Source organism: Lactuca sativa, chromosome 6, assembly GCF_002870075.4.
Source record: "Lactuca sativa cultivar Salinas chromosome 6, Lsat_Salinas_v11, whole genome shotgun sequence".
Lineage (NCBI taxonomy): Eukaryota > Viridiplantae > Streptophyta > Magnoliopsida > Asterales > Asteraceae > Lactuca > Lactuca sativa.
The window spans coordinates 148,779,099-148,804,743 of NC_056628.2; the positions used below are offsets into that span (position 1 = coordinate 148,779,099).

The window sequence follows — 25,645 nt, forward strand, 5'->3', positions numbered from 1 at the left end:
GTTCACTAAATTTGAGTCAAGGAAATCCCAATTTAGTGAATCAAAGGCTTTATCAAAATCAACCTTGAAAAGAAGTATCTTCTTTTTATTCTTTTTTGCCCAGGAGCAAACTTCATTCACAACCAGGGGCCCTTCCAATATGTTTCAACCTTCAATGTACGTTGATTGCGCCTCGTCAATGCATTTCCCCACGACATTCTTCAGTCTCAGCGAGAGAATTTTGGAGATGATTTTATAAACACAGCCTATAAGACTGATCGGTCTATAGTCACTAATTTGAAGGGATCCTTGATTTTTGGAACCAACGATATAAAGGAAGAGTTGCAAGATGAGTCAAGTTTCCCATAACTCTCGAAATATTTAACAACCGCTGCAATATCGCCCAAGAGAACCTCCCAATATTTTTTGATAAATTTAAACGTGAAACCGTCAGGCCCCGATGCCTTCTCATTACCACACGCCCACACTGCATTCTTAATTTCACACAGGGAAATAGGAGATTCCAACTGTTGCATATCTTCACTAGAAATTTTCTTGAAGCGGTGATTGATTAATTTCGGCTGGACAGAGAAATTTTGTAACGACCCAATTTTCACGTCCAAAAAATTTCGTTATAAAACATTACTTAGAAAACATTAATAATTAAAACATTGTTTGGTTAAACCATTTCACATCGAAAACCAAATTGAAATCCACAACATTTAAACAACCAGAATATCAGAGTGTCAATCCCAGAATAAACTCATAACTGCGGAAACAAGAGTGTGTGTGATGAGCCGCTACCGCGCCTGCTCCTTCCCCTTGGTTGAAGAGGTACCTGAAACAACAACTGAAAAACGTAAGCACAAAGCTTAGTGAGTTCCCTCACTGTACCACATACCATAATAATCACGTAACATACATATATTGTCAGGCATATCTGGGTGCCCGACCTACCCCTTCGGTCCTCTCGACCGGATATTGCCTAGCATACCTGGGTGCTGGCCTCCCCCTTCGGTCCTCTCGACCGGATACTGCCTAGCATATCTAGGTGTTGGCCTCCCCTTCGGTCCTCTCGACCGGGTACCGGAGACTACTTCTCCCCTCTACTACTCCCACATAACATGTACCACAATATCATAATCTATCTAGCATGACTGGGTATAACTACCCGTTCGGCCCTATCGACCGGTTATCTTGGGGACTATCTCCCCTACTGCCACTAACACATAGCATCATATCATACTAGCACATAAACATAGCATAGGTAGTAGTAACCCTAGATGAATATCACGGAGACAATCATCCACATACAACTCCTACTGGTGGGCCGACATTGTGGCCGTAGACCCACCGCTACTGGAAGGTAACTCACCTCGAAGTAGTTGCTGATCTGGTCGGGAACTGACTGCCTACTACTGCTCCGGAAATCCTCCGGCTGCAATTCCCACAACATACTCAATCAATCACTGCTAACTGTCCTTTGGGTAAAATGACCATTTTACCCCTAATCATGTCATAAGTCAAAGTCAGAGTCGACTTTCACTTGACCCGACTCGCCGAGTTGGCTCTCCAACTCGCCGAGTCCCTATCCAATCGATTTTCCTGGATCACGTCCCTACTCGTCGAGTTAGGCGTTGACTCGACGAGTTCTACTTTTAAACTGAGGTTCAAGTCCTTCATCCTACTCGCCGAGTTGTATGAACAACTCGCCGAGTTCATCTTCATCCGTTGAACACTTATGCTGAGACTCGCCGAGTTGTATGAACAACTCGTCGAGTTCATCTTCATCCGATGGACACTTATGCTGCGACTCGCCGAGTTGTATGAACAACTCGCCGAGTCTGTTCTTGATCTAAGGAGATTGCCTTGAACTCGCCGAGTCAGGGCAATGACTCGCCGAGGTCCTTCATGGATGAGTTCGGCTTCCAACTCACTAAGTCACACCCCGTGACTCACTACTCACACTCGACACAACGAAAAGGGGACAACTCGGAGACTCGCGAGCAGACTCGCCGAGTCAGATGAACGACTCGCCGAGTCGTCGCCATGCAATCACTATATACGCGATTTTGCTCGATTCCAGTCCATGCCATTCACAGATCTGGGTTCCTAGAGGATGAATAACACGTAAAGTTTCCAACTTTACATGTAGATACTCACCAATGAGGGATTTAGGGCTCAAAATGCCTCAAAAGGGTAGATCTAGGGTGAACAAGCAACATGGGTCCATAAAGGTGGTAGATCCAGGCTCCTGGAGCTCGATTCCACTTAGATCTATGAGCTACTCTGCTTATTACGAGTCCTCAAGTAAACACAAGCTTGGAAATGGTTCAAGAAGGACTTTAATGGGGCCATAAGCATGAAAACATGGGGGAAAACGAGCCATACCTTAGTGAACACTCTGAGATAGCTCAAAGATGCTTGACCTCCTCTTCTCCTTCTTGATCTCCTCTCCTTCTTGCTCCAAAGCTTCAAGAGAACACCAAAGGCTTCAAATCCACAAGAATTAAGGCTTAGAACGAGGTATAGGGCTCTGAGGGTGAATGGGGGTTGGCTCGGGGCGGAAATGAGAGATTAAATAGGGTGCAAACCCCTGCAACTTAGGGTTTCATCAAACAGCGGTGACTCGCCGAGTCCAGGATACGGACTCGCCGAGTCGCCAACTTAAACATGTCCCGGGTCCCATCTTTACTCGACGAGTCGGACCTATGACTCGCCGAGTCCAAGGCTAAAAATGGAAAATACTCAAATAAGATTTACGTACCAGGAACCAGGTGCTACAAATCTCCCCCACTTATTTTAGACTTCATCCTCGAAGTCTGCTGCTCGATCCTGAAACAGCTTGGGGTAATGCTCCATCATCTCTTCCACCGGCTCCCAAGTCCACTCCGAACCCTTGCGGTGCTGCCATTGCACCTTTACTAGCTCCACCTTCTTGTTCCTCAAATCCTTCGACTTCCTGTCGAGGATTGCGACTAGGCACTCGATGTAATTCAGGTTGTCATCAACTTGTATATCCTCCAACGACACTACTGCTGAATCGTCCACCAGGCACTTCTGCAGCTGAGAAACATGGAAAGTGTTATGGATCTGGCTGAGCTCGACTGGCAGATCCAGCCTATACGCCACCTTGCCCACCCGGGCTACAACTCTGAATGGTTCGATGAATCTCAGGCCCAACTTGCCCCGCTTCCTGAATCGAATGACGCCTTTCCAAGGAGACACCTTCAGGAGAACCATATCCCCAACCTGGAACTCCAGGTCAGATCGGCGCTTGTCGGCATAACTTTGCTGCCGACTCTGCACGGTCTGAAGCCTGCTACGAACCTGCTGAATCCTCTCGGTAGTCTTGAGCACCACCTCAGTGCTCCCCATGACCCTCTGGCCAACTTCACCCCAGCATATCGGGGTCTTGCACCTCCGACCGTACAACATCTCAAATGGGGGACGGTCAATACTCGCGTGGTAGCTGTTGTTGTACGAGAACTCAGCCAAGGGAAGATAGGTATCCCAGCTACCACCGAAATCCAACACGCATGCCCGCAACGTATCCTCTAAAGTTTGGATGGTCCGCTCGCTCTGACCATCCGTCTGCGGGTGAAAGGCGGTGCTAAAATGTAAACGAGTGCCCAACTCGTCATGAAATCTCTTCTAAAACATGGAAGTAAAACGCACATCCCTGTCCGAAATAACCGATACTGGCACCCCATGCCGCGCCACGATCTCCCTGATATAGATGTCGGCCAATTTCTCGGCCGATATGCTCTCCTGAATCGGGATAAAGTGAGCACTCTTGGTCAATCGATCCACGATGACCCAAATCGAATCCACTCCACGCGTGGTCCTGGGAAGCTTCGTGATAAAATCCATCATGATATCTTCCAATTTCCACAACGGGATGTCCAACGGCTGCATCTTGCCATGCGGTCTCTGATGTTCGGCCTTGACCTTCCTGCAGGTCAAGCACCGCTCAACGTACCATGCCACATCCCGCTTCATGTAGGGCCACCAATAATCTGGATGAAGATCCCTATACATCTTCGTCGCCCCGGGAAGAATAGAGAATCGGGACTTGTGCGCCTCCTCCATCAAGATCTGGCGCACGCCTCCGTGATACAGCACCCACACCCTACGGTGTAGTGTCAATAGCCCTCGGCTATCATAATCGAAGGAGGAAACCTGACCCACCACACACTCGCTCTTCCGATGTTCCTCCTTGATAGCCTCCTGTTGAGCCTCCCGAATCTGCTCCAACAGGGGAGTCACTACGGTCATCCTCATGCAAATATCCCTGATCGGCGCCGCCTTGCGGCTAAGCGCATCGGCCACCACGTTGGCCTTCCCCGGGTGGTAAAGGATCTCGCAATCATAATCCTTCACCACGTCCAACCACCGACGCTGCCTCATGTTCAGATTCGGTTGATCCATGAGGTACCTCAAACTCTTGTGGTCCGTGTAGATGGTACATCGAACCCCGTAGAGGTAATGTCGCCAAATCTTGAGGGCAAAAACCACCGTCCCCAACTCCAAATCATGCGTCGGGTAGTTCGCCTCGTGAGGCTTGAGCTGCCTCGAAGCGTAGGCAATGACATGCCCCCTCTGCATCAGTACCGCGCCCAGCCCTGAAATGGACGCGTCACAGTATACCACAAAATCCTCTACGCCCTCTGGTAGGGCTAAGATTGGCGTCTCGCACAATCTCCGTCTCAACATCTCAAACACCGCCTGCTGCTCGGGTCCCCACCGAAAGACTACGACTTTCTTTGTCAGCCGCGTCAGGGGTATGACTATCTTGGAGAAGTCCTGAATGAATCTCCGATAATAGCCTGCCAATCCTAGGAAACTCCGAATCTCAGATGGAGACTTCGGAACCTCCCATCTCATCACGGCCTCGACCTTGGCCGGATCGACCAGAATCCCGTTCTGGTTGACAAGGTGTCCGAGAAATTGCACCTCGCGCAACCAAAACTCACACTTTGAGAACTTGGCATACAAGCTCTCCCTCCTCAAGGTCTCCAATACCTCTCTCAGATGCTCCTCATGCTCTTCCTGTGTCTTGGAATAAACCAAGATGTCATCGATAAAGACTATCACAGACCGATCCAGCATCGGTCTACATACGCGGTTCATGAGGTCCATGAACGCGGCAGGAGCATTGGTGAGCCCAAACGGCATCACCACGAACTCATAATGGCCATAGCGCGTCCGAAACGTGGTCTTCTGCGTATCCTCCTCCCTGACCCTCGTCTGATGATAACCCGAACGCAAATCAATCTTGGAGAACCAAGATGCTCCCTGAAGCTGGTCAAAGAGGTCATCAATCCTCGGGAGTGGGTAACGGTTCTTCACCGTTACCTTGTTCAGCTCCCGGTAATCTATACACATCCGATGTGACCCGTCCTTCTTCTTCACGAACAAAATCGGGGCTCCCCAGGGTGAACTACTCGGTCGAATGAATCCCTTGTCTAACAGCTCCTGCAGCTGTGTAGACAACTCCTGCATCTCAGGAGGAGCCAACCGATACGGTGCCTTGGCTATCGGAGCTGCACCAGAAACGAGTTCAATCCTAAACTCAACCTGTCGCTCCGGAGGTATCCCAGGAAGCTCCTCTGGAAAAACATCTGCGAAATCTCGCACCACCGGAACCTCGCTCACCGTCGCCTTACCCGCCTCCTGGGTATCCATCACGTACGCGACATATCCTGCGTGTTGGATTAGTGTCTAAGTCCATAACTATTTTGGTATGTACTTGACCCGATTATGAGCATGGTCCTTTTAGGTTGCCTTCACCATAGCAATATGTAGGATGAATTAAGGAGATAGAGGTTTACGTATGATTTATTAATATATTATGAGAATAATATATTAAAAGAGAAATCATATTGTTTAATTAATATTAGTCAAGAATTAATTGATAATTAATTTTGTGGCTAAAAGAGATTAATTAAATTTAGAGGACTGGACTGCAATTATTGGATAATTGAGTTATTGGGCTAAGGAATGCTAAAGGAATAAGGGGTGAACGAAATTATGATGGAAGCCCATCATATTTTCGTCCATGGTCTTTATCCAGAAGGTTCCATGGGCTGCTTAGAGTTTAAGTTGTCCATTAGGGTTTTGACTGAAACCCTAGTAGCCCACACAAGTATATAAAGGACCCCATAGGCCCCAAAAACGTGGACAACTGATTCTCTAGGGTTTCTAGTCGTTTTTGGCAGCCTCCTTTCTTCTCCTTTTCATCCAAGTTGCATAAGGTGTTTGTGACTCCATTAGAGGTGTAGCACTTGAGGCACTAAGCTATCTAAGGCCAATCCAAGCAAGGAATTGATTGTTATTGCTATATAACAATCAAAGGTAATTCTCTAAACCCTAATTCAGTTTATAATATGTTAGATCTAAGTTTATTAGTCTTGGATTCAAAGCATGTACAATAGAGAAACCTAGATCCAAGCATTAGGGTTTGTATGAGCACATAGGATTGTTCTTATGCCTAAAACCCATCAGTGGTATCAGAGCCTTGATTGGTTTCAGTTGTATTTGATGCTTATCTATTTTATTTACTGAAAAACGAATTTTTGGCCTCTGCCTGACCTGACTCGGCGAGTCAGTGGATGAACTCGGCGAGTCTGTCTGACTCGGTGAGTCCAGTCCGTGACTCGGCGAGTCCAGGGGTCAGACAGAGGGATTTTTGGGTTTTGGCTGCTGTTTTGACTTGGACTTGATGCTTAATTTGTTTTATGAAGTTAAAATCTGAATTTTATCTTAATTAAGTGTTTATCCATGCCAAAACAATAGATAATTTCAAATCTTTTAAATATTGGTTGTTTGTGTGATAAATATGGATTATTTAAAGTTATTTGGTAATTATCTAATGACTAAAATAAGATTAGGTCAAATATAGATAATTATGAAATTAATTGTTTAATTTATGTTATTTTTTATTTGATCCCTTATGTTTTGAAAAGTCTCAAAACTTGCCCTCAAGTTTTGGGATTTAAAAGTTGATTAAAAGTTTAATTTTGAAATGTTAAATTCTAAAACCCTAGTAATTTGAAAAAAGTTCAAATCTCACCCTTATGGTTTTATTAACTAATTAACATGTATAATTAAAAGAGATTTAATAAATCCATAAAGTTTTGGTTTACATTTAATTAAATTAAAAGTATAATTCACTAAATTAAACCACCTAGTATTTTAAAAGTGTAAAATACACCCTATATTATATATAACGTTAAAAGTCTAATATTATATATATGAGTAATCAGTCAATCTTACCGTTAGTAGGCCTCATTCACGAAGCTGGTCTATAAGGGGTGTTTAAGGAAATTGCCTATAAAATGGCGATTGAATGGGTATCCACTCTTACGCACCGCACTCTTGACTAGTGGAGGGTCGTTAGCCGAACGGGTAGGATAGGACAAAAACCTTCCATTATAAGTATAATGAAGTACAAAGTAACTAAATGCTTTTTCAAATTCCCAAATCATAGTTACTTTAGAAAAAATGTGAAATTGTATGCTAATCCATAGAATTACACTTCGTACCCTTGTCAAACATTAGTGGAGCGTGTGTGGTTAATCGGCACACTAATTTGGGGATGACATTGGTAACGAAGGGTGACTCGATGTTTGTCGTAGATCAATGGAGCGTGTGTGGCTAACCGACACATTGATTAGGTGATTGTAGCATTGGGTGCACCACGTGATTTGTATGGTTATTCACACCTTGTTTGTGATCCTTGGCATCCCAGTCACAAATAGTAGGGCATAATCGAGATTAAACATGCTATTGAAAAGTTCAATGAATCTCAAAAGATCTAGGAGTTTCAATTCATTTAAAACTTAATCTTCCTTTTCGTTTTTCATGGTGGAAATTGGTAAATCGTCATTTACCTACCTTCAAATATTTGGCAACTAGATTACGGCATCCCTTTTCTAGGTTGTAGAATATTGTGTTGGATCCTAGCTTGATGTTTCATTTGGGTGTTACATCAAGAATTCTAATCAACATAACTTGAATTTTCTCCCGTTTTGTAGATGTCTGAATCTTACAATGGTCCTCCCAAATCCTTTGGAACAAGCTTTCCAAATGAAGATGACATTCCGAGATACGATCAAGGAAATGAGAGTCATGCTTCACTTCCTCCACCTCCTCCAATCATTCTCCCTAACCCACAAGTTCAAGCTCACTCAAGCCCTTTTGGCAAGTAAACACGAAGATGGGAAACATGTGTGTGCACACATCTTAGAGATGAAGTCACACATTGATAGGTTAAGCATGTTGGGTGTCGAGATTTCAAGCGAGTTGGCTGCTGACTGGGTTCTTCAATCACTTCCTGAATCATATAGTGAGTTCGTTAGAGAGTACTATATGATGGATCACGACGTAACCCTCATTAATCTCACCTATTTGCTTACAGCTGCTGAATCAGCAATGATTTGACGTGCTGGTCAAGCAAACTTGTCTGGTGAATCAAACTCCCAAACTTCAATGGACACTGGCAACATTGGAAGTGCAAAAAGAACTAAGTCTGTGATTGTCCGATGTGTTGTGCCAAAGGAGTCCATTTGCTTTTATTGCCAAGAGAAGGGGCATTGGAGACGAAGCTGCCCTAACTACCTGAGAGATCTAAGAGATGGGAGAGTCAAGACGTATGGCTCTGCTTCAGGTAAAATCCATTATCTAACTCTTTTGAGTTCCTATTCTAGATTCTTAATACATGATGTGATAAGATTACATTTTGATGTTTTGTAGGATCGAAGAAAAGAGAGGAAGCTTGAGGGAAGAAGTGAGCTGAATCTAATCATGAAGAAATGGATTTCGATCGCATTACTTGAAGAATGGATTCTTGAGCTACTACTTGGAGTTAGAATAGATTGTTAAGAAATATGTAATAACATAGTTTTTCAATTGAATTGCATTGTAAGGACAAATTTTTTCCGCAATAAAATGAATTTTGATTTTATCTTATTTATTTATCCTTGCGATGGCATGTATGAAAAAATTGATGTTTGAATGTTTCTATTATTAGCAACAATGGATTTGATTCTTAATTATGTTATTTGTGGAAATATCAAATGTTTACCAAATAGGGAGAGTTTATCATCGCCCAAGTTTCAATTGGACAGAAACTTGGAATCATGCAATGTGTATTGTATGATGAATGAAAAACTTTCACATTTGGGAAACTTAGACTAATTCTTTGGCAAAGTGTCAATTGAAGGACAAGGAGATCAAGTACACAAGGTTGTGCATTGATCAAGTCCACCACAAGAGTGGCAAAGATATTCGTCATGATTTACTAAAGTTTAGTAAATATGATTATACTTATAAGATTAAGTGTAATTCTGAGTTGATTGAAAGGGTTTCAATGAATAGTAGAACGAATAAAGAAGAATCATGTAGGTAGAAAGATAAAAGTTTCTCTTTTCTAAGAAGAAGGGAGAGTACCTTTTATTGTGTTTTATGATAAGTCTTAAAGATTAAGAACCATGTCTCAATAGATCCTCTAAGTGAGTCTTAGTGCATTTGCATGTCTAAGAAGAGGAATCGAGAATTGTAAAAATGGTTAAATAAAAGATTCAATCATACTTCGTTCCAATATCAAGTCTTAGAGTCATACTCCAAGATTGTGACATTGAGTGACAAGTCTTAAGTAGGTTTATAACACTCATCAAATGTGGAATTTGGAAAATTTTTCTTATTCTTGCACATTAGAAATTGGTAAGTTGTGATGTCTTGGATAAGACAAAGACCAACTAGGACCAATTTGTGAAGTGTTTTGTCTTGATAAGAACTACACTAACTCTTGAATATTTGCTTTGTCAAGAAATGTTTCTTGACAAGAGAATCTTATATGTCAAGGAGTCATTGGGAATCTTAATGGTCTTGAAAGGTTTCAAGAACAAATCAAGAATATACCTTATCGATCATCACTAGCACACGACTTGAGGTTTGCAACCTATCGTGCTGACATTATTTTGTTTTTGCGCCATTCCAATTGAGTTAATTGCGTATGTGAGTTCTATGAGTTCTCATTTGAATACATACTAGAGCCTTAGTCAATGGAAAGTACATTGATATGTAATGACAAGTTACTAAACTACTTGGAAGACATGGTGGGCACTCGTGTTACCATAAGGCAAGAAATCAAGATTAAGAAAGTTCAGTCCATATGAGTTTGGATTTGTCGCAAACCTTGGTTTTGGAAAATTCACATGGATAGGAACTCATACACCATAAAATCTAAGTGTCATAAGATTCCCTCCTTCATGAAAATGACTGTGAGGAAATGCTTTCACTAAAAGAGATTTTAAGAAGATAGCGATTGTGAAAATTGTATTCTCAAAATTCGATTATGGTTATGGCATCCCTTTCCATAGTTCGAATTATGAGATTTTGCAATTAGTTTCAACATTTGGAACTTAGTAACATAAGTTCTGAATTGTTTAAACACACATATGAGCTATCTAAGACAAAGGTGTATAAGGTTAAGAAGCCTAGATAAAGGCTTATCGAAGCATCTGGTATTGGAAATATGAATTTCAGAAATTCAATAGGCATTGTTTTCTGAAAGTTCATTTGTTTTCTGAATACATGTCAAAGCTAGTGGGAGCATAAGTGTTATGCTTATATGATAATAATCATCATGATAGTGGGAACATAAGTGTTATGCTTGTATGATTATTATGGAGAGTATTGCAAGTTAGCAATATTGATTATAGAAAAACAAAGATTCAATTTGCAAAGTTGCATGGGTTGAAAAGTTGTTTTAATATAATTAAGGGAGAGAATATTATACTTCGTTTCAATATCTAAAGCTTAGATTGAGCAATTTTAATATTTTCAGTCAAAGGATACATTGTGTGTTCTCAAATTTCGATTATGATTACGGCATCCCTCTTCATAGTTCAAATTGTGAGAACATGAAATATTATGGCAAAAGATTGGTAAAGTATCATATCTTTATGTAAGACATTATGCATCGTGTCCCATACGCTTCGGGTATAGGATCGATTGCAAATGTTATAATATTTGACCATTCTAAAATTTTCCAAATGTCTAGCGCATTAAGTGGGAAAAAGGATTAGAATCAGTTTTGACTAAAATAATTAAACAACTATCAAAGGACGATCCAAAGTTCGCTGAGGATTGGTAGCTTGTGAGTAGTTGGAAGTATGGTATTGGATGGACCATATTGACATTATTATGAATAGATAAGATTCTATTAAGAATGAGTTGTCATTTGGCAAATATGGAAATGTTTCCATATTGGAAGTTGGATGTTGAGAGTCTATGTCTAGATTAGAAACTTTTATGCAAGAAGGATGTTCAAAGGAATGTACTTTGAATGTGAGACTTCGCGTCTATGGAATTGTCTTGCAACAATTTCTGAGAGAGTACTTTGTAATTTCATTAGCCAAGTCTTGGTGACTTTTGTGTTATGACTTTATGAAAGGATCATTGCATAAGATGTTAGAATCTAGCATATTCTAATAGTAGCAAAGAACCTTGTGTTCTTACACTAATGAAAAGGATTGGGAATTGTGAAATGAGCATCATTGAAAAGGTTTTTCAATTGATCTATTTCACAAAGTAAGGGCCATAGGAAACATAGTATGCATGCTTTATGCATGGGACAGCTATTGTTGTAATTTGAGTAATAAGTTGATTTTCTGAAACAGTAAACGATAATAATAAGTAATCAATATAGTGGTTAAATAGAAGTGTTTTATTTACTCTCACAAGTTTGAGGCCATATAGGATTAAGTATTATTATTATGTTTCAGTTTGCATGTTTTGACTTCCAGAATAACTAGGTTATTCAAACATCCACAGTCAGTCATACGTTGGGAGTAGGTATGAATAAAGACTGTCATGAATCTGTCTGTAGATTGTCTGAAGTGTTTAGACATAGCACAAGTTTGCTGCAGAGTTCATGAGTGCTTTGATAAGATTAGAGTATTGGATTAAACCCACGCTCACTTGGATCACTTCATAGATTTATCACGAGTGATTAGTGAGACGATAATATTGTATATTCTTGAAATCGAGACATGTGAGTTGTTATTTGTTGGTCGGTTGCACATTGATAATAAGTAAACGTACCAGTAACTTGGTGTTATAAAACTTATTGTTGTGTATGATTCGATCAGTAAATGCAAGCAAGCATATGAGTCAAAGTTTATCCATTCCTTTTACTCAAAGTGGGATAAAAGCGATATCTGTGGGCCTCTCGATGATTTAGTGATGACACCTAAGCGCTTGGCCAAGCCGGGACTAAGTTGATGTGTTCAATTGTAGTCTGTTATCAGTCGTCATAAATCGGAAGTCGGGAAACAATATAGAGAGAATGATTGAAATTCATGTCTTTTGTCTATACGATATCTTGAGAATGGAGGAGTATATAATCCCTTATCTAAAGGACACGCTATCTGATAAGATCAGAGTTGACAGCGGCTTTTGAAAGCTACGATTACTGATCAGGTTCTGAAGTCATACGGAAAATAGTTATTAGACTTATCCAAGTGGGAGACTGTTGGATTAGTGTCTAAGTCCATAACTATTTTGGTATGTACTTGACCCGATTATGAGCATGGTCCTTTTGGGTTGCCTTCACCATAGCAATATGTAGGATGAATTAAGGAGAGAGAGGTTTAAGTATGATTTATTAATATAGTATGAGAATAATATATTAAAGGAGAAATCATATTGTTTAATTAATATTAGTCAAGAATTAATTGATAATTAATTTTGTGGCTAAAAGAGATTAATTAAATTTAGGGGACTGGACTGCAATTATTGGATAATTGAGTTATTGGGCTAAGGAATGCTAAAGGAATAAGAGGTGAACGGAATTATGATGGAAGCCCATCATATTTTCGTCCATGGTCTTTATCCAGAAGGTTCCATGGGCTGCTTAGAGTTTAAGCTGTCCATTAGGGTTTTGAATGAAACCCTAGCAGCCCACACAAGTATATAAAGGACCCCATAGGCCCCAAAAACGTGGACAACTGATTCTCTAGGGTTTCTAGTCATTTTTTGCAGCCTCATTTCTTCTCCTTTTCATCCAAGTTGCATAAGGTGTTTGTGACTCCATTAGAGGTGCAGCACTTGAGGCACTAAGCTTTCTAAGGCCAATCCAAGCAAGGAATTGATTGTTATTGCTATATAACAATCAAAGGTAATTCTCTAAACCCTAATTCAGTTTATAATATGTTAGATCTAAGTTTATTAGTCTTGGATTCAAAGCATGTACAATAGAGAAACCTAGATCCAAGCATTAGGGTTTGTATGAGCACATAGGATTGTTCTTATGCCTAAAACCCATCACTGCGCATCCCTGCTGAAGGTATCATCTAGCCCTCGCTGCCGAACAGACTGTAGGTCCACACTGTGGCCTCTCGCCATGAATCACTAACTCTCCCCCACCTGGGGTCCTGACTCGCACTAGCTGTTGCGCGCAATCTATCACCGCCCCATTGGGGCTTAACCAATCCATGGCTATAATCAACTTGTTCCCACGCAACGGAATGGGAACCAAGTCTACCAAATAGGGCTCCTCAAACAAACGCAATACGCAATCCCGGAACACCATCGATTCTCGCACCGATCGATCATCAGCAATCTCTACCTCCAAAGGGCAATCTAACTCGCCCGAAGACTCAAGAAACTTCTTGCTAAGCGCAAGGGAAACAAATGATCGGGATGCACCCGAATCGAACAACACCTGAACTGGGATGTCGTTCACATGGAACGATCCTAATGCATACATATACACACAGAGCATATATCAATAACATAGCATCATAAAAATAAAATAGAGGGAAATAATCATACCCGTCACCACATCAGGTGCGGCGCGTGCCTCCTCGGTAGTCAACTGAAATGCCCGGCTCCTCACCACTGGAGCCTCTGCCTTGCCCTGCCGGCCATCCGTGATCCGCAGGGTCGCTGGAGCTGGCGCCTTTACTGGCGTTGGGACTATCAACTGGGGGCAATTGGCCTTCTTGAGGCCCCTCTGGTTGCTGTGGAAACACAACAACTCAGTCGTCTGAATAACTGCTGTCGGAGTAGTGCAATCCCTGCTATAGTGCCCAGACTTGCCGCACTTGTAGCAGCCTGATGATCCCAACTTGCACGCCCCCTCGTGCGTCTTGCCGCATTTCCTGCAGCGTCCCCATCCCTGCTGGCCTTTCGGCCCCACATCTGATCCCTTGGGCTTCTTCCCCGAAGCCCCTCCTGACTGACCCTCTTCTTCCTTCCGTTTCCGGATGTGCTCCAAATCTATCTCCCTCTCCCTCGCCCTGGCAATCATGGAGTCCAAGGTGGGGCAAGCTGAAAAACTAACGTGCTCCTGGATATCATCCCGGAGCATATCGTGATAGCGGGTCCTCCTCATGTCCTCATCGCCCGCATACTGGGGCACCAGCAATGCCCTCTCCCGGAACTTGGTGGTGATCTCCGCCACAGTCTTCGTCGTCTGTCTCATGTCCAAAAACTCCCTGGCCAGCTGTTGAAGCTCGACAGTCGGCGCAAACTCCGCCCTGAACCTGGTCACAAAGTCCGACCAGGTCATAGCCTCGATAGCTGAGGTTCCCAACGAGTCAACCACTAACTCCCACCAATCTCGAGCTCGGTCCCGTAAACACCCTGCTGCATACCTCACCTTCGACCCCTCGGGGCAGAAGCTAGTCAACTGTGCAGACTCGATATCTGCAATCCATCGCCTGGCAGCAATGGGGTCTTTCACCCCGTGGAGATCTGGCGCACCACTGCCCCTGAAGTCCTTATAGGACAGCGTGCAAGGTCCCGACTGGCCAGATGCAATGTCGCTCCTGAACGCCCTAAGGTGATCCTCCATCAACTCGATGATCCCTTCCTTGATCGACCCAAAGATGATGGGGGTCGACTCAAGGATGCCTCTGGTAATCTCTGACGCGATGAACTCGCGTAGTCCCTCATCGACTGGCTCGGAACCTGATCCTGAACCTGAACCCTCTCCTGAACTGCCATCTATCGGCCTCAAACGTAGTACCACCATTCTGCAATACAGGAATAATAACTGTTAGTGATACTAATACTTCTTGAGGGATCACATCTACCACAAGTTCCCTGGTCTCATCTTGGCCTTCCTTGGTTCGGGTACGGATCCTCTGCTTTTAGTAGTACGGGCCCATACTACCTTCCACATCTATCCGTACCTTCTTCAAGGACTGCCTCGACTCCACCAGATCCCTTCCACTACGGCTGATCACTGCTATACTCATCCTAGGCTTGCCCTAGGGAAATCTCAGGCTCCACCCTTCCAGGTCCTCAGCTGCTGAAGGCCTCTTAGTAGTGCCAATTAACCATTACCTGAATACCATCACATGTGGTGAGGCTCGGATAATCCTTCGAGTAACAGGTTCATCCCTACAACGGTTAGACTCAAACGAGAGCTGCGCAATAGGGCCAGATCCAGCACTCTAAGATTATTCAACCCTGATCACATGTGACGTGACGTATTCACCTAATGGCTAACTCCCACCACTCAGAGTCCCACAAAGCACAAAGCGAGCAGCATTCGAACTAAGAGAACAATCTCAAGCAAATCCGCTCTCATAGAGAAAAACTGATCTAGCATACAGAGCTAAACTCATACTATCAGGCATAACCTAACAGGATATCCTACTATTGTCTACTCGATTCTAGCATGCAATTTTCATACACTGAAGCACATAAAGCAGGCACATAAGGCATCACTACTAGATCCTTAGTCCTATTCTAGCATGTTGTTCTACTGAAACTGATAAACACAACATAAGCTTGTATGGGTACTTTGGGGAATACTTACTTGAGCTCGGTCGGTTGCGCACATCACACACTTCGTTTCTTCTTAAAATACTTTACTTGACCTTTTAGAAAACGTTTTCTTTTTCAAAATCTTTTGACTCCTCGATTTGAGTTCAGACACCCCCTCCCCCCCCCCCCCCCCCGAAGGTGTGTCCGAATCCCTCAAACTAGGGCTCTGATACCAACTTGTAACGACCCAATTTTCACGTCCAAAAAATTTTGTTATAAAACATTACTTAGAAAACATTAATAATTAAAACATTGTTTAATTAAACCATTTCACATCGAAAACCAAATTGAAATCCACAACATTTAAACAACCAGAATATCAGAGTGTCAATCCCAGAATAAACTCATAACTACGGAAACAAGAGTATGTGTGATGAGCCGCTACCGCGCCTGCTCCTTCCCCTTGGTTGAAGAGGTACCTGAAACAACAACTGAAAAACGTAAGCACAAAGCTTAGTGAGTTCCCCCACTGTACCACATACCATAATAATCACGTAACATACATATATTGTCAGGCATATTTGGGTGCCCGACCTACCCCTTCGGTCCTCTCGACCGGATATTGCCTAGCATACCTGGGTGTTGGCCTCCCCCTTCGGTCCTCTCGACCGGATACTGCCTAGCATATCTAGGTGGTGGCCTCCCCTTCGGTCCTCTCGACCGGGTACTGGAGACTACTTATCCCCTCTACTACTACCACATAACATGTACCACAATATCATAATCTATCTAGCATGACTGGGTATAACTACCCCTTCGGCCCTATCGACCGGTTATCTTGGGGACTATCTCCCCTACTGCCACTAACACATAGCATCATATCATACTAGCACATAAACATAGCATAGGTAGTAGTAACCCTAGATGAATATCACGGAGACAATCATCCACATACAACTCCTACTGGTGGGCCGACATTGTGGCCGTAGACCCACCGCTACTGGAAGGTAACTCACCTCGAAGTAGTTGCTGATCTGGTCGGGAACTGACTGCCTACTACTGCTCCGGAAATCCTCCGGCTGTAATTCTCACAACATACTCAATCAATCACTGCTAACTGTCCTTTGGGTAAAATGACCATTTTACCCCTAATCATGTCATAAGTCAAAGTCAGAGTCGACTTTCACTTGACCCGACTCGCCGAGTTGGCTCTCCAACTCGCCGAGTCCCTATCCAATCGATTTTCCTGGATCACGTCCCTACTCGTCGAGTTAGGCGTTGACTCGACGAGTTCTACTTTTAAACTAAGGTTCAAGTCCTTCATCCTACTCGCCGAGTTGTATGAACAACTCGCCAAGTTCATCTTCATCCGTTGAACACTTATGCTGAGACTCGCCGAGTTGTATGAACAACTCGTCGAGTTCATCTTCATCCGATGGACACTTATGCTGCGACTCGCCGAGTTGTATGAACAACTCGCCGAGTCTGTTCTTGATCTAAGGAGATTGCCTTGAACTCGCCGAGTCAGGGCAATGACTCGCCGAGGTCCTTCATGGATGAGTTCGGCTTCCAACTCACTGAGTCACACCCCGTGACTCACTACTCACACTCGACACAACGAAAAGGGGACAACTCGGAGACTCGCGAGCAGACTCGCCGAGTCAGATGAACGACTCGCCGAGTCGTCGCCATGCAATCACTATATACGCGATTTTGCTCGATTCCAGTCCATGCCATTCACAGATCTGGGTTCCTAGAGGATGAATAACACGTAAAGTTTCCAACTTTACATGTAGATACTCACCAATGAGGGATTTAGGGCTCAAAATGCCTCAAAAGGGTAGATCTAGGGTGAACAAGCAACATGGGTCCATAAAGGTGGTAGATCCAGGCTCCTGGAGCTCGATTCCACTTAGATCTATGAGCTACTCTGCTTATTACGAGTCCTCAAGTAAACACAAGCTTGGAAATGGTTCAAGAAGGACTTTAATGGGGCCATAAGCATGAAAACATGGGGGAAAACGAGCCATACCTTAGTGAACACTCTGAGATAGCTCAAAGATGCTTGACCTCCTCTTCTCCTTCTTGATCTCCTCTCCTTCTCGCTCCAAAGCTTCAAGAGAACACCAAAGGCTTCAAATCCACAAGAATTAAGGCTTAGAACGAGGTATAGGGCTCTGAGGGTGAATGGGGGTTGGCTCGGGGCGGAAATGAGAGATTAAATAGGGTGCAAACCCCTGCAACTTAGGGTTTCATTAAACAGCGGTGACTCGCCGAGTCGTCGACTTAAACATGTCCCGGGTCCCGTCTCTACTCAACGAGTCAGACCTATGACTCGCCGAGTCCAAGGCTAAAAATGGAAAATACTCAAATAAGATTTACGTACCAGGAACCAGGTGCTACAAATTTTCATTGTGTTTTTCAGAGAAAAATGAATATATCTCCTGTTTTATAGATGCTGGATCTGTACACCATTCCCCATTGATCAGCAGACCATCTATCGAGTTCTTACGGTTGTTTTTGTTTATATGTGCGTGAAAAAACCTGGTGTTTTCGTCCCCATCTATAGCCCACTTGATCCTAGATTTTTGTCTTAGATCAAGGGCCTTGAGTTTTTCCAGCTCCACTATTGATTTATACCCCGAACTTCGAACCTTGATCTCATCCTCCGTTAATTGTCTTGTCTCAGCTTCCATATCCAGTTGGTCCATCAGCTTCTTGAGTCGAGACAATTCAAATTCCTCTTTAGGATGGGCTGATGCTCTCCATTCTTTCAATCCTTTCTTGATGTGTTTGAGTTTAGCAGCTAGATACAAGTCAGGGGTACTAAATCCAATGAAATTATTCCAACTGGATATGAATGCCTTTTCGAAATCATCCCTTAGCAGCCAGGAGTTAAAGAATCTAAATGGGGAAGGACCAAAGTCTCTACGAGTCGAGGACAACAGAATGGGACAGTGATCCGAGATTTCTCTTGGGAGAGCAGTAACCGAGACATTAGGAATAAGGTTTAAAAATCTTGGGCAGACCAGGAATCGATCTAACTTACTAAGTTTAAGATCTGAGTTACAAAAACATGTGAAACGATGGCCCCCCATTTTCAGATCAATGAGGCATGATTCGTGTATGAAATTATTGAACTCCTTAGCAGCTCTTGGGCAGAAAATTGAATTAAGCCTCTCCTTAATTCTTCTTACCACATTAAAGTCACCCATCATAATCCAAATTCCTGTTTTAGAGTTTTTTAAGCCAATTAATTCTTTCCATAATGCTTCTTTCTCAAGAATGGATTGAGGCCCATAAATATTAGCAGAAATCACATGCTCATTAATACCCCTCCAAGTGCCAATGTTAATTAAGTAATGTCTAGATGAAATAACCTCAAGCGAATTAAACAGGTCCCTATCCCACAAGTTCAACAAGCCCCCATACCTACCTGATGAATTTACACGGCTATCTCCAAAGTTTTATGTACCCCAACAAGCTTGAGCATTGATGTTTTCTGCCTCAAGTAACTGTGTCTCTTGTATTGCTAAGAAGGATATTCTATACTTTGATTTCAATTTTCGAATCCAATCCACCTTGTATTTCTCTCCTATTCCCCTGATGCTGATGGAAAGAAAATTCATTTGGAAGTTGTTGTCTCACCTGATACTCATAGGATTCCCGCCAACAATTCGTTGTTGGCATCGATCTCAAATCCAAGCATAGCCCCAATTTCAGTTGTTGCTTCGATTTCGTTGATTTGAATAGATTTATTAGCATCTAGAGGTAGATTGAGGGAAGAGCTTGGTACCATCTCATTCTGATGCGAGTCAGGCGTTGATGCGTTTCCATCTCCATCACGAAATAAAGCTTGGACAGGGTACTGTAATAAGTCTCTTGACGGGGAGAGAACCTGAGAGAATCGCCTTTTCTTTGACGAACGACCAATATTGATACCTTGCAGATGCGATGTTTGATAAGAGGGGGAAGGGGTCTGCTTGTTGTATGGAAAAGGTCCAAAACAGCCAGACTGGGCTAACATAGAAGGAAAAGAGGTGGGCGTAATGGGCCTTAGGGAGCCCAATAGCAGACTATCCATTTTACAAGCATCCTGTATGGCTAGGCCAACTGTGCCTCGATCGAGTTCCTTAGGCTTATCTCCACGTGCTTCATTATCATCAATAGGGCCAATATCAGTGGGAATCGGAATCGTTTTCGCTTCATTGGAATGAGTAAACGCCTTTTTAGATTCCAAGACCGCCGTAAGTGCTTGGTGTGGGACTGCAGCTACGTCCGGGCCATCAAAGGAGACTTCATCACCGGCGATCCCACAACATCTGATTCCATTGCTTTTCATATTCGCATCTCCAACTATTTCACCATCTTCAATATCATCCATCCATGTATCTGAAATACCATCTTCATCTTCGTTGGAACCCTGCACACCATCGTCTTTGCCGGATTCAGCAACATCACACCAATGTCAAACGTTTCTTCACCAACTTCCATCTTAATAACTTCATTAATCTTTTTCTTTTCTTCCGTCGGGATGCCGATTTTTACTACTGAGAGGTCCATTCTATCCCCAGTATGATCAAACGGAATAATTATTTTCCCGAACTTCTCCACAATGGCAGAGAAATTTGGTTCACTCCATAACCTTATAGGCAATCCAACAAGTCTTACATTTGCGACACGATCAAATTTATAATCATTTTCTCCACCAGGCTTGATAGATTTGAATATATCTTTCCAGTTTTTTTTTCATTCGACAGGAAATCTTTAGCATTTACCGACGATCCAAACTCAAGAATGGCCTTCATACCTCCAGCGTATTTGACCTTCACATCCATGTCACAATGAATAGAGAGCAATGCCGACAGATGTCCGAGATGGTCTAATGATTTTACCTCACCAATGAGAGTAGACCCCTTCAACCAACGCACCATCATTTCATTAAGGATGGGTGGTAGGTTCTTTGGGAGGATTCTGACTTTGTCACCACCACTGAGAGCTTATGCATATGATTTTTCACCCGTGAATCCTCCTCTAACTTTGACTGAGATCGGCACATGAGTACGACTCCATTTACTCACCCCACTTGGTGGCTGCAGTTTCTCAGTCCTTTCGTGTCTCGCTATATTTATCTCCAGTTTATAGTTCCTACAAGTTATACCATTCAGTTTTGATTCTAGTAACTTCTTGTCTGTAACATTCTCAAATCGAATGAATCCAAAATTCTTCCCATTTTTTCCTTTTCTTCCTCCAAAATAGATGTCTGACAGCGTCCCAAATGACTTGAATATTCTCCTGAACTCTTCTTTTTTCGCACCGTTGGGAATGTTGGAAACGAAGTAGCTTGTTATGTCAGAGTCGTTCCGATGAATCCCTGGTTTTTTCCGGTGCCGAACCTCCGTCCATCCGTCTCCCATGGAAACCCAAATGCGACAATGAATCGGTATATCTAAGAGATTAAGTTCTATGTTTTTAGTTCAATAGAAGAAATTACATAATGTGAACTCAATTAGTGTTGTATGTTTTTAGTTCAATAGAAGAAATTACATAATGTGAACTCAATTACTATTGTAGCGGATCAAAACTTTTATTTTTGTACAAAAAGATAAACTCTATCTTTAAACATAATTTATAAAAAATAGAAAATAAAATAAACATATTCCAAAACAAAATTTAACACATGTCTCATTTTCTTTTTTTGCACTCAATTTGCTTCTTTTAATACAATATAGAAGTCATCAACATAAAATTTATACTTAATGTGTTATCCAGTAATTTTTTTTTTTTTTAAATGGATGAAATTAAAGTGCAAAAATCCAAACTCAACCGATTTGTCATTAATAATTTACACACACACTCGTCACCCTTTCTCTCTCTATCTCCATAAGCAACACCATATAACACCCCATCTTCCTCCTCTCATTTCAGCAACAAACACACACACTCCACTTATTTGCTTCTTCACCATGGTTTCTTCAGAATTAGCACGCACAGCTGTCGGCATCATCGGTGAGTAAAACACACACACATTCTATCTCTCGATCGATCGATCTAAGAATATATTTGATTAAATGATTCTGCATGTCCTTTTAAGTGCTCAATTTCATTCTCGGAAGCTTTGTTACTAGCTGTTTTAAACTTTCGATTTCAAATCATGTCAATTGTGATTCATCAATGGCATTCGATCCCTCTGTGCAATTGTTTTAGAGATCGAGAGACTCAGCGAGTGATGAAATCATTTCGTTATTGAAGTGCATTCGGTGTTCTTAATTTGTGTTTTTTGTTCGTATTCTAAATCTGATCTTAATTGTTGCTTTTCAGGAAATGTCATTGCACTCATCTTGTTCTTATCTCCTGTGTAAGTTTTCTCTACTATAATTCACTCACACTCGCACACACACTCACACACATGATCTTGTTCTTATCTCCATTTTTGCTCTAGTTTTTTATGGAAACATGATAAGTTTTGCATTTTTTTCACCGCCATGCTCTGTGGATGTACCTTCGCCGCTTCACGAGTTTAGTATGTTGCTCAAATGACAGATTTACCCTCTAGAAAAAGTGTTTTTTGTGCAAAAATGTTAAATGCTTTAAATAGTGAAAGGGTAAATCTGACATTTGCGTCAATGTAGCCATATAGGTGTGAAATATGAAGGCCAACTACCTAGTCCTGAGTACACTCTATCTTTTTTTGTGATTCTTCCGCCATTAATGAAAACTTAAATCTCAAGTACTTCTCATGAAGTAACATTTAATTCCGAAAAAAATAATTTTGGTCACTTGGAAATAGTTATATTAAATTTTTAATTACATTTGATATATAACATATTTGTGATTTATGTGAGACATTCTTTTATCTTCTGAGCTGCTTTTAATACATTCATAAAATAATTTATGATTTTTTAGATCACAAAATAAAATACTATATATATTTCAAATAACGAAACGATGAAAAATAGCCTTTTTCATGAATATAGAAAGTTTTTTTGTGATAAAATATTGAAAGTAAAGAGGTCCACTTGGTCAAACCTCAAATTTCATTATTTGTTTCGTTTGTAAAGTTTTTCAACTAAAAGTACTTTTTTTAATTTTTTTCCTTTTTGGGTATTAAACTCTTTTTAACAAGAATTAAAAGACAAAACAAAAACTCATAAACATTATCACTCACAATCTCACATTCTGTTATCAACTTTTGTTTAGAAAGAAAAGGACAAAATTAAATGTAATGAAAAGAACAAAAGCTTACCTGTTTATAAATTTTGAGTGCAAGGGAAGAAATATAGTTAGTTTTACAATTTTGCTCTTACTTATAAAAATCCTACAAGTAATAACGTACAGATATTAATTTTGACCAGAAGTCAAACAAATTCTAATTTTGACCAAAAGCCAAACAAAATTCTCAGGCCAACATTCATTCAAATTGTGAAGAAAAGAACGGTGGAGCAATTCTCGCCGGTGCCATACCTCGCCACCTTTATAAACTGCGGGGTGTGGGTGTTGTACGGACTTCCGGTGGTCCATCCTCACAGCTTTTTGGTCATCACAATCAACGGCACAGGTTTGTTGATCGAGACTGCGTATCTGCTGCTCTTCCTGATATACTGTGACCGCAAGCAGAGGATCAAAATGCTACTGATCATTGCCGGCGAACTGGTGTTTCTCGGCGTCTTGTCTGCCCTGGTCCTGACCGTTGCCCATTCCACCAAAGTCCGGTCAGATATTGTCGGAAGTATTGCCATTGTTGGGAATATTATGATGTATGCGTCTCCATTGTCTGTTATGGTATGCCTCTTCTTTACTCCCTCCAATTAACTTATATTTCTATAAAATATTAAAATATTTTTTTTTCAGAAACTTGTGATTACAACGAAAAGCGTGGAATATATGCCATTTTTCTTGTCTTTGTTTTCGATGCTGAATGGCATAAGTTGGACTATCTACGCACTCATTCGCTTTGATCCCTACATTGTTGTAAGTCGCTATTTCTCTATTTTTCAATAATTAATTATTAAATTTGAAATTTGCTTGAAAGGTTACTTCCAAATTACATTAATTTAAATACATATGTGACAACTTGTTTTTTAAAGTGGCTTAAAATATACGCTAACATTGATGATTAATATGATATTAATGAAGTTATTTTTATACAGATACCAAATGGGCTTGGATCACTATTGGGTATAACCCAGTTAATACTGTACGCTACCTTTTACAAGTCAACACAGCGACAATTGGCTGCGAGGAAAGCAAATGCAGAGATGGGTCTGGCTGAAACGGGTACATAGGTGGGTCCGACGAAGCTGAACAGTGTGGGCCAGGCCCATAATGAATATCCTTAGAATATTTTGATTGGTATAGTATTCTACACTTAGGTCCATTAGGCAAAAGCCCATTATAAAAGAACTACGAAAGGGCAATGCTGTTTCTGATTTTTCTTTTTCTTCTTTTGAGTGTTTAATCGTGTGGTGCATTGGAGCTGTTAGATGTGTAATATGAAGCTCTAATGAGGAGAAAATATTATCCATTTCTCTTTTCTGTTTGATTTACTTCTTAACGTGGTTGTTTCATTCAAGTTTTTCTTTTAATGTCATCCAATGATAAAGGGAACACTAGCCACTAGGATTGATTTACCTTATCGAGTTTTTGAGAAAATAGTCAAATCAATTAAGGACGAGCAAAACCCAAATTAAAATCAAAACAACAAACAACCGTGTGGTTTGTAATTTTTTGAAAACTATAAATATTTTGTTCGATTCGGTTCTATAAACCAAACCGACCGATAAAACAAACCGATTTGTTTCCCGAGAAATCATTTAAACCAAACTGTTCTGTATTAATTTAACTAGGTGTGAGACTCATGTATTACATGGATTTATTTAAAAAAAAAATACAAAATTCTAAACATTTAAGAAGTTTGGATTTATAAGAAAAGTGAAAAAATATTGAATTATAAAAATTAAAGTGTTTTGTTTTCTCTTTTAAATTTAAACAAATAATTTAGATAAATAAATAAATAAAATTAATGAATATTTAATTTAGTAATTTTGAAATTAGAAGGAAAGTTCATTAATGAAGTTGATATGCATTTATTATTATTATATTTAAATATTATCTAGAATTTAATAAAATGAAAAAAACAATAAAATGACATGTAGAATAAAAATTAATTTAAAATAACCACAAAATTACATGTGACAAAATAAATAAGAATGTGACATGTGACAAAAAAATATTTATTTATTAGATTAGATTAGTTTATACCTTATGTTTTTATTTAAATACTTATTACTTAAAATATAACCCTATCATCTTTTTCTAGATTGATTACTTGAGAGACTACTGCTTAAGTAAGAATCCATTTTCTCTCTTCTACCTCACCATCTTTGGCGGCTATCCATTTCCATCACGCGGTTTCTTTCTGGAGCACCTCCGAGTATAGTTCCTGAATTTTGGGATGTTTTTATAAATTTTTACTCATTTTGATTAAATTCTTTATTAAATTGGAATTAACTAAAAAAGGTTTTGGTCTTTTATTTTTTTAATTGATAAAAATGGGTTTAGAAAAGCCCGCTAGCCAAGACATAAAATATGTTTTGGTCTCTATATACTCTATATTGGGCCTCTAGTTTAGAGTCCACCCTTTTAAAAAGGAATGAAATTTACAAATTACCAATAGAGTCAACATTTTTGTATAAAATAAGTTTGATCTCGTGGTGTGACAAAACGGTGGAGGTCAATGGAGATGTGCCCATAATGGGGGTCTTATAATCATATTTTTGGAATATATTCACCATAATTATTTTTGAAATCATCACCATCCTATTTAAATGATAAAATCATCATTTAATGTCGATTGATATTTGGTAATCTAGAAAATTAT

General features: G+C 40.8%; 1 protein-coding gene across 2 annotated transcripts; it reads left to right on the forward strand.

Annotated features, from left to right (window-relative positions):
• The first annotated feature begins 21,546 nt into the window (after window positions 1-21,546).
• LOC111898752 (bidirectional sugar transporter SWEET4) lies at window positions 21,547-24,332 on the forward strand. 2 transcript variants are annotated; one of them, XM_023894621.3, is made up of 5 exons: window positions 21,547-21,774; window positions 22,087-22,123; window positions 23,121-23,547; window positions 23,617-23,736; window positions 23,916-24,332. In XM_023894621.3, the coding sequence occupies exons 1-5, from the start codon at window positions 21,561-21,563 to the stop codon at window positions 24,048-24,050; spliced, it is 933 nt and encodes a 310-aa protein (XP_023750389.2). In that variant the 5' UTR covers window positions 21,547-21,560; the 3' UTR covers window positions 24,051-24,332. The 2 variants fall into 2 exon arrangements, with proteins under 2 accessions (XP_023750389.2, XP_023750390.2); XM_023894622.3 differs by having other exon boundaries at window positions 23,169-23,547.
• Window positions 24,333-25,645: the final 1,313 nt, after the last annotated feature.

What these genes read in the sequence shown, in the direction of transcription:
- LOC111898752 (XM_023894621.3), top strand. Translation starts at nt 21,561, where the DNA reads ATGAAATTAAAGTGCAAAAATCCAAACTCAACCGATTTGTCATTAATA. An exon ending in CGTCTCCATTGTCTGTTATG is followed by an intron (nt 23,548 to 23,616) that starts GTATGCCTCTTC and finishes TTTTTTTTTCAG; the next exon opens with AAACTTGTGATTACAACGAA. An exon ending in GCTTTGATCCCTACATTGTT is followed by an intron (nt 23,737 to 23,915) that starts GTAAGTCGCTAT and finishes ATTTTTATACAG; the next exon opens with ATACCAAATGGGCTTGGATC.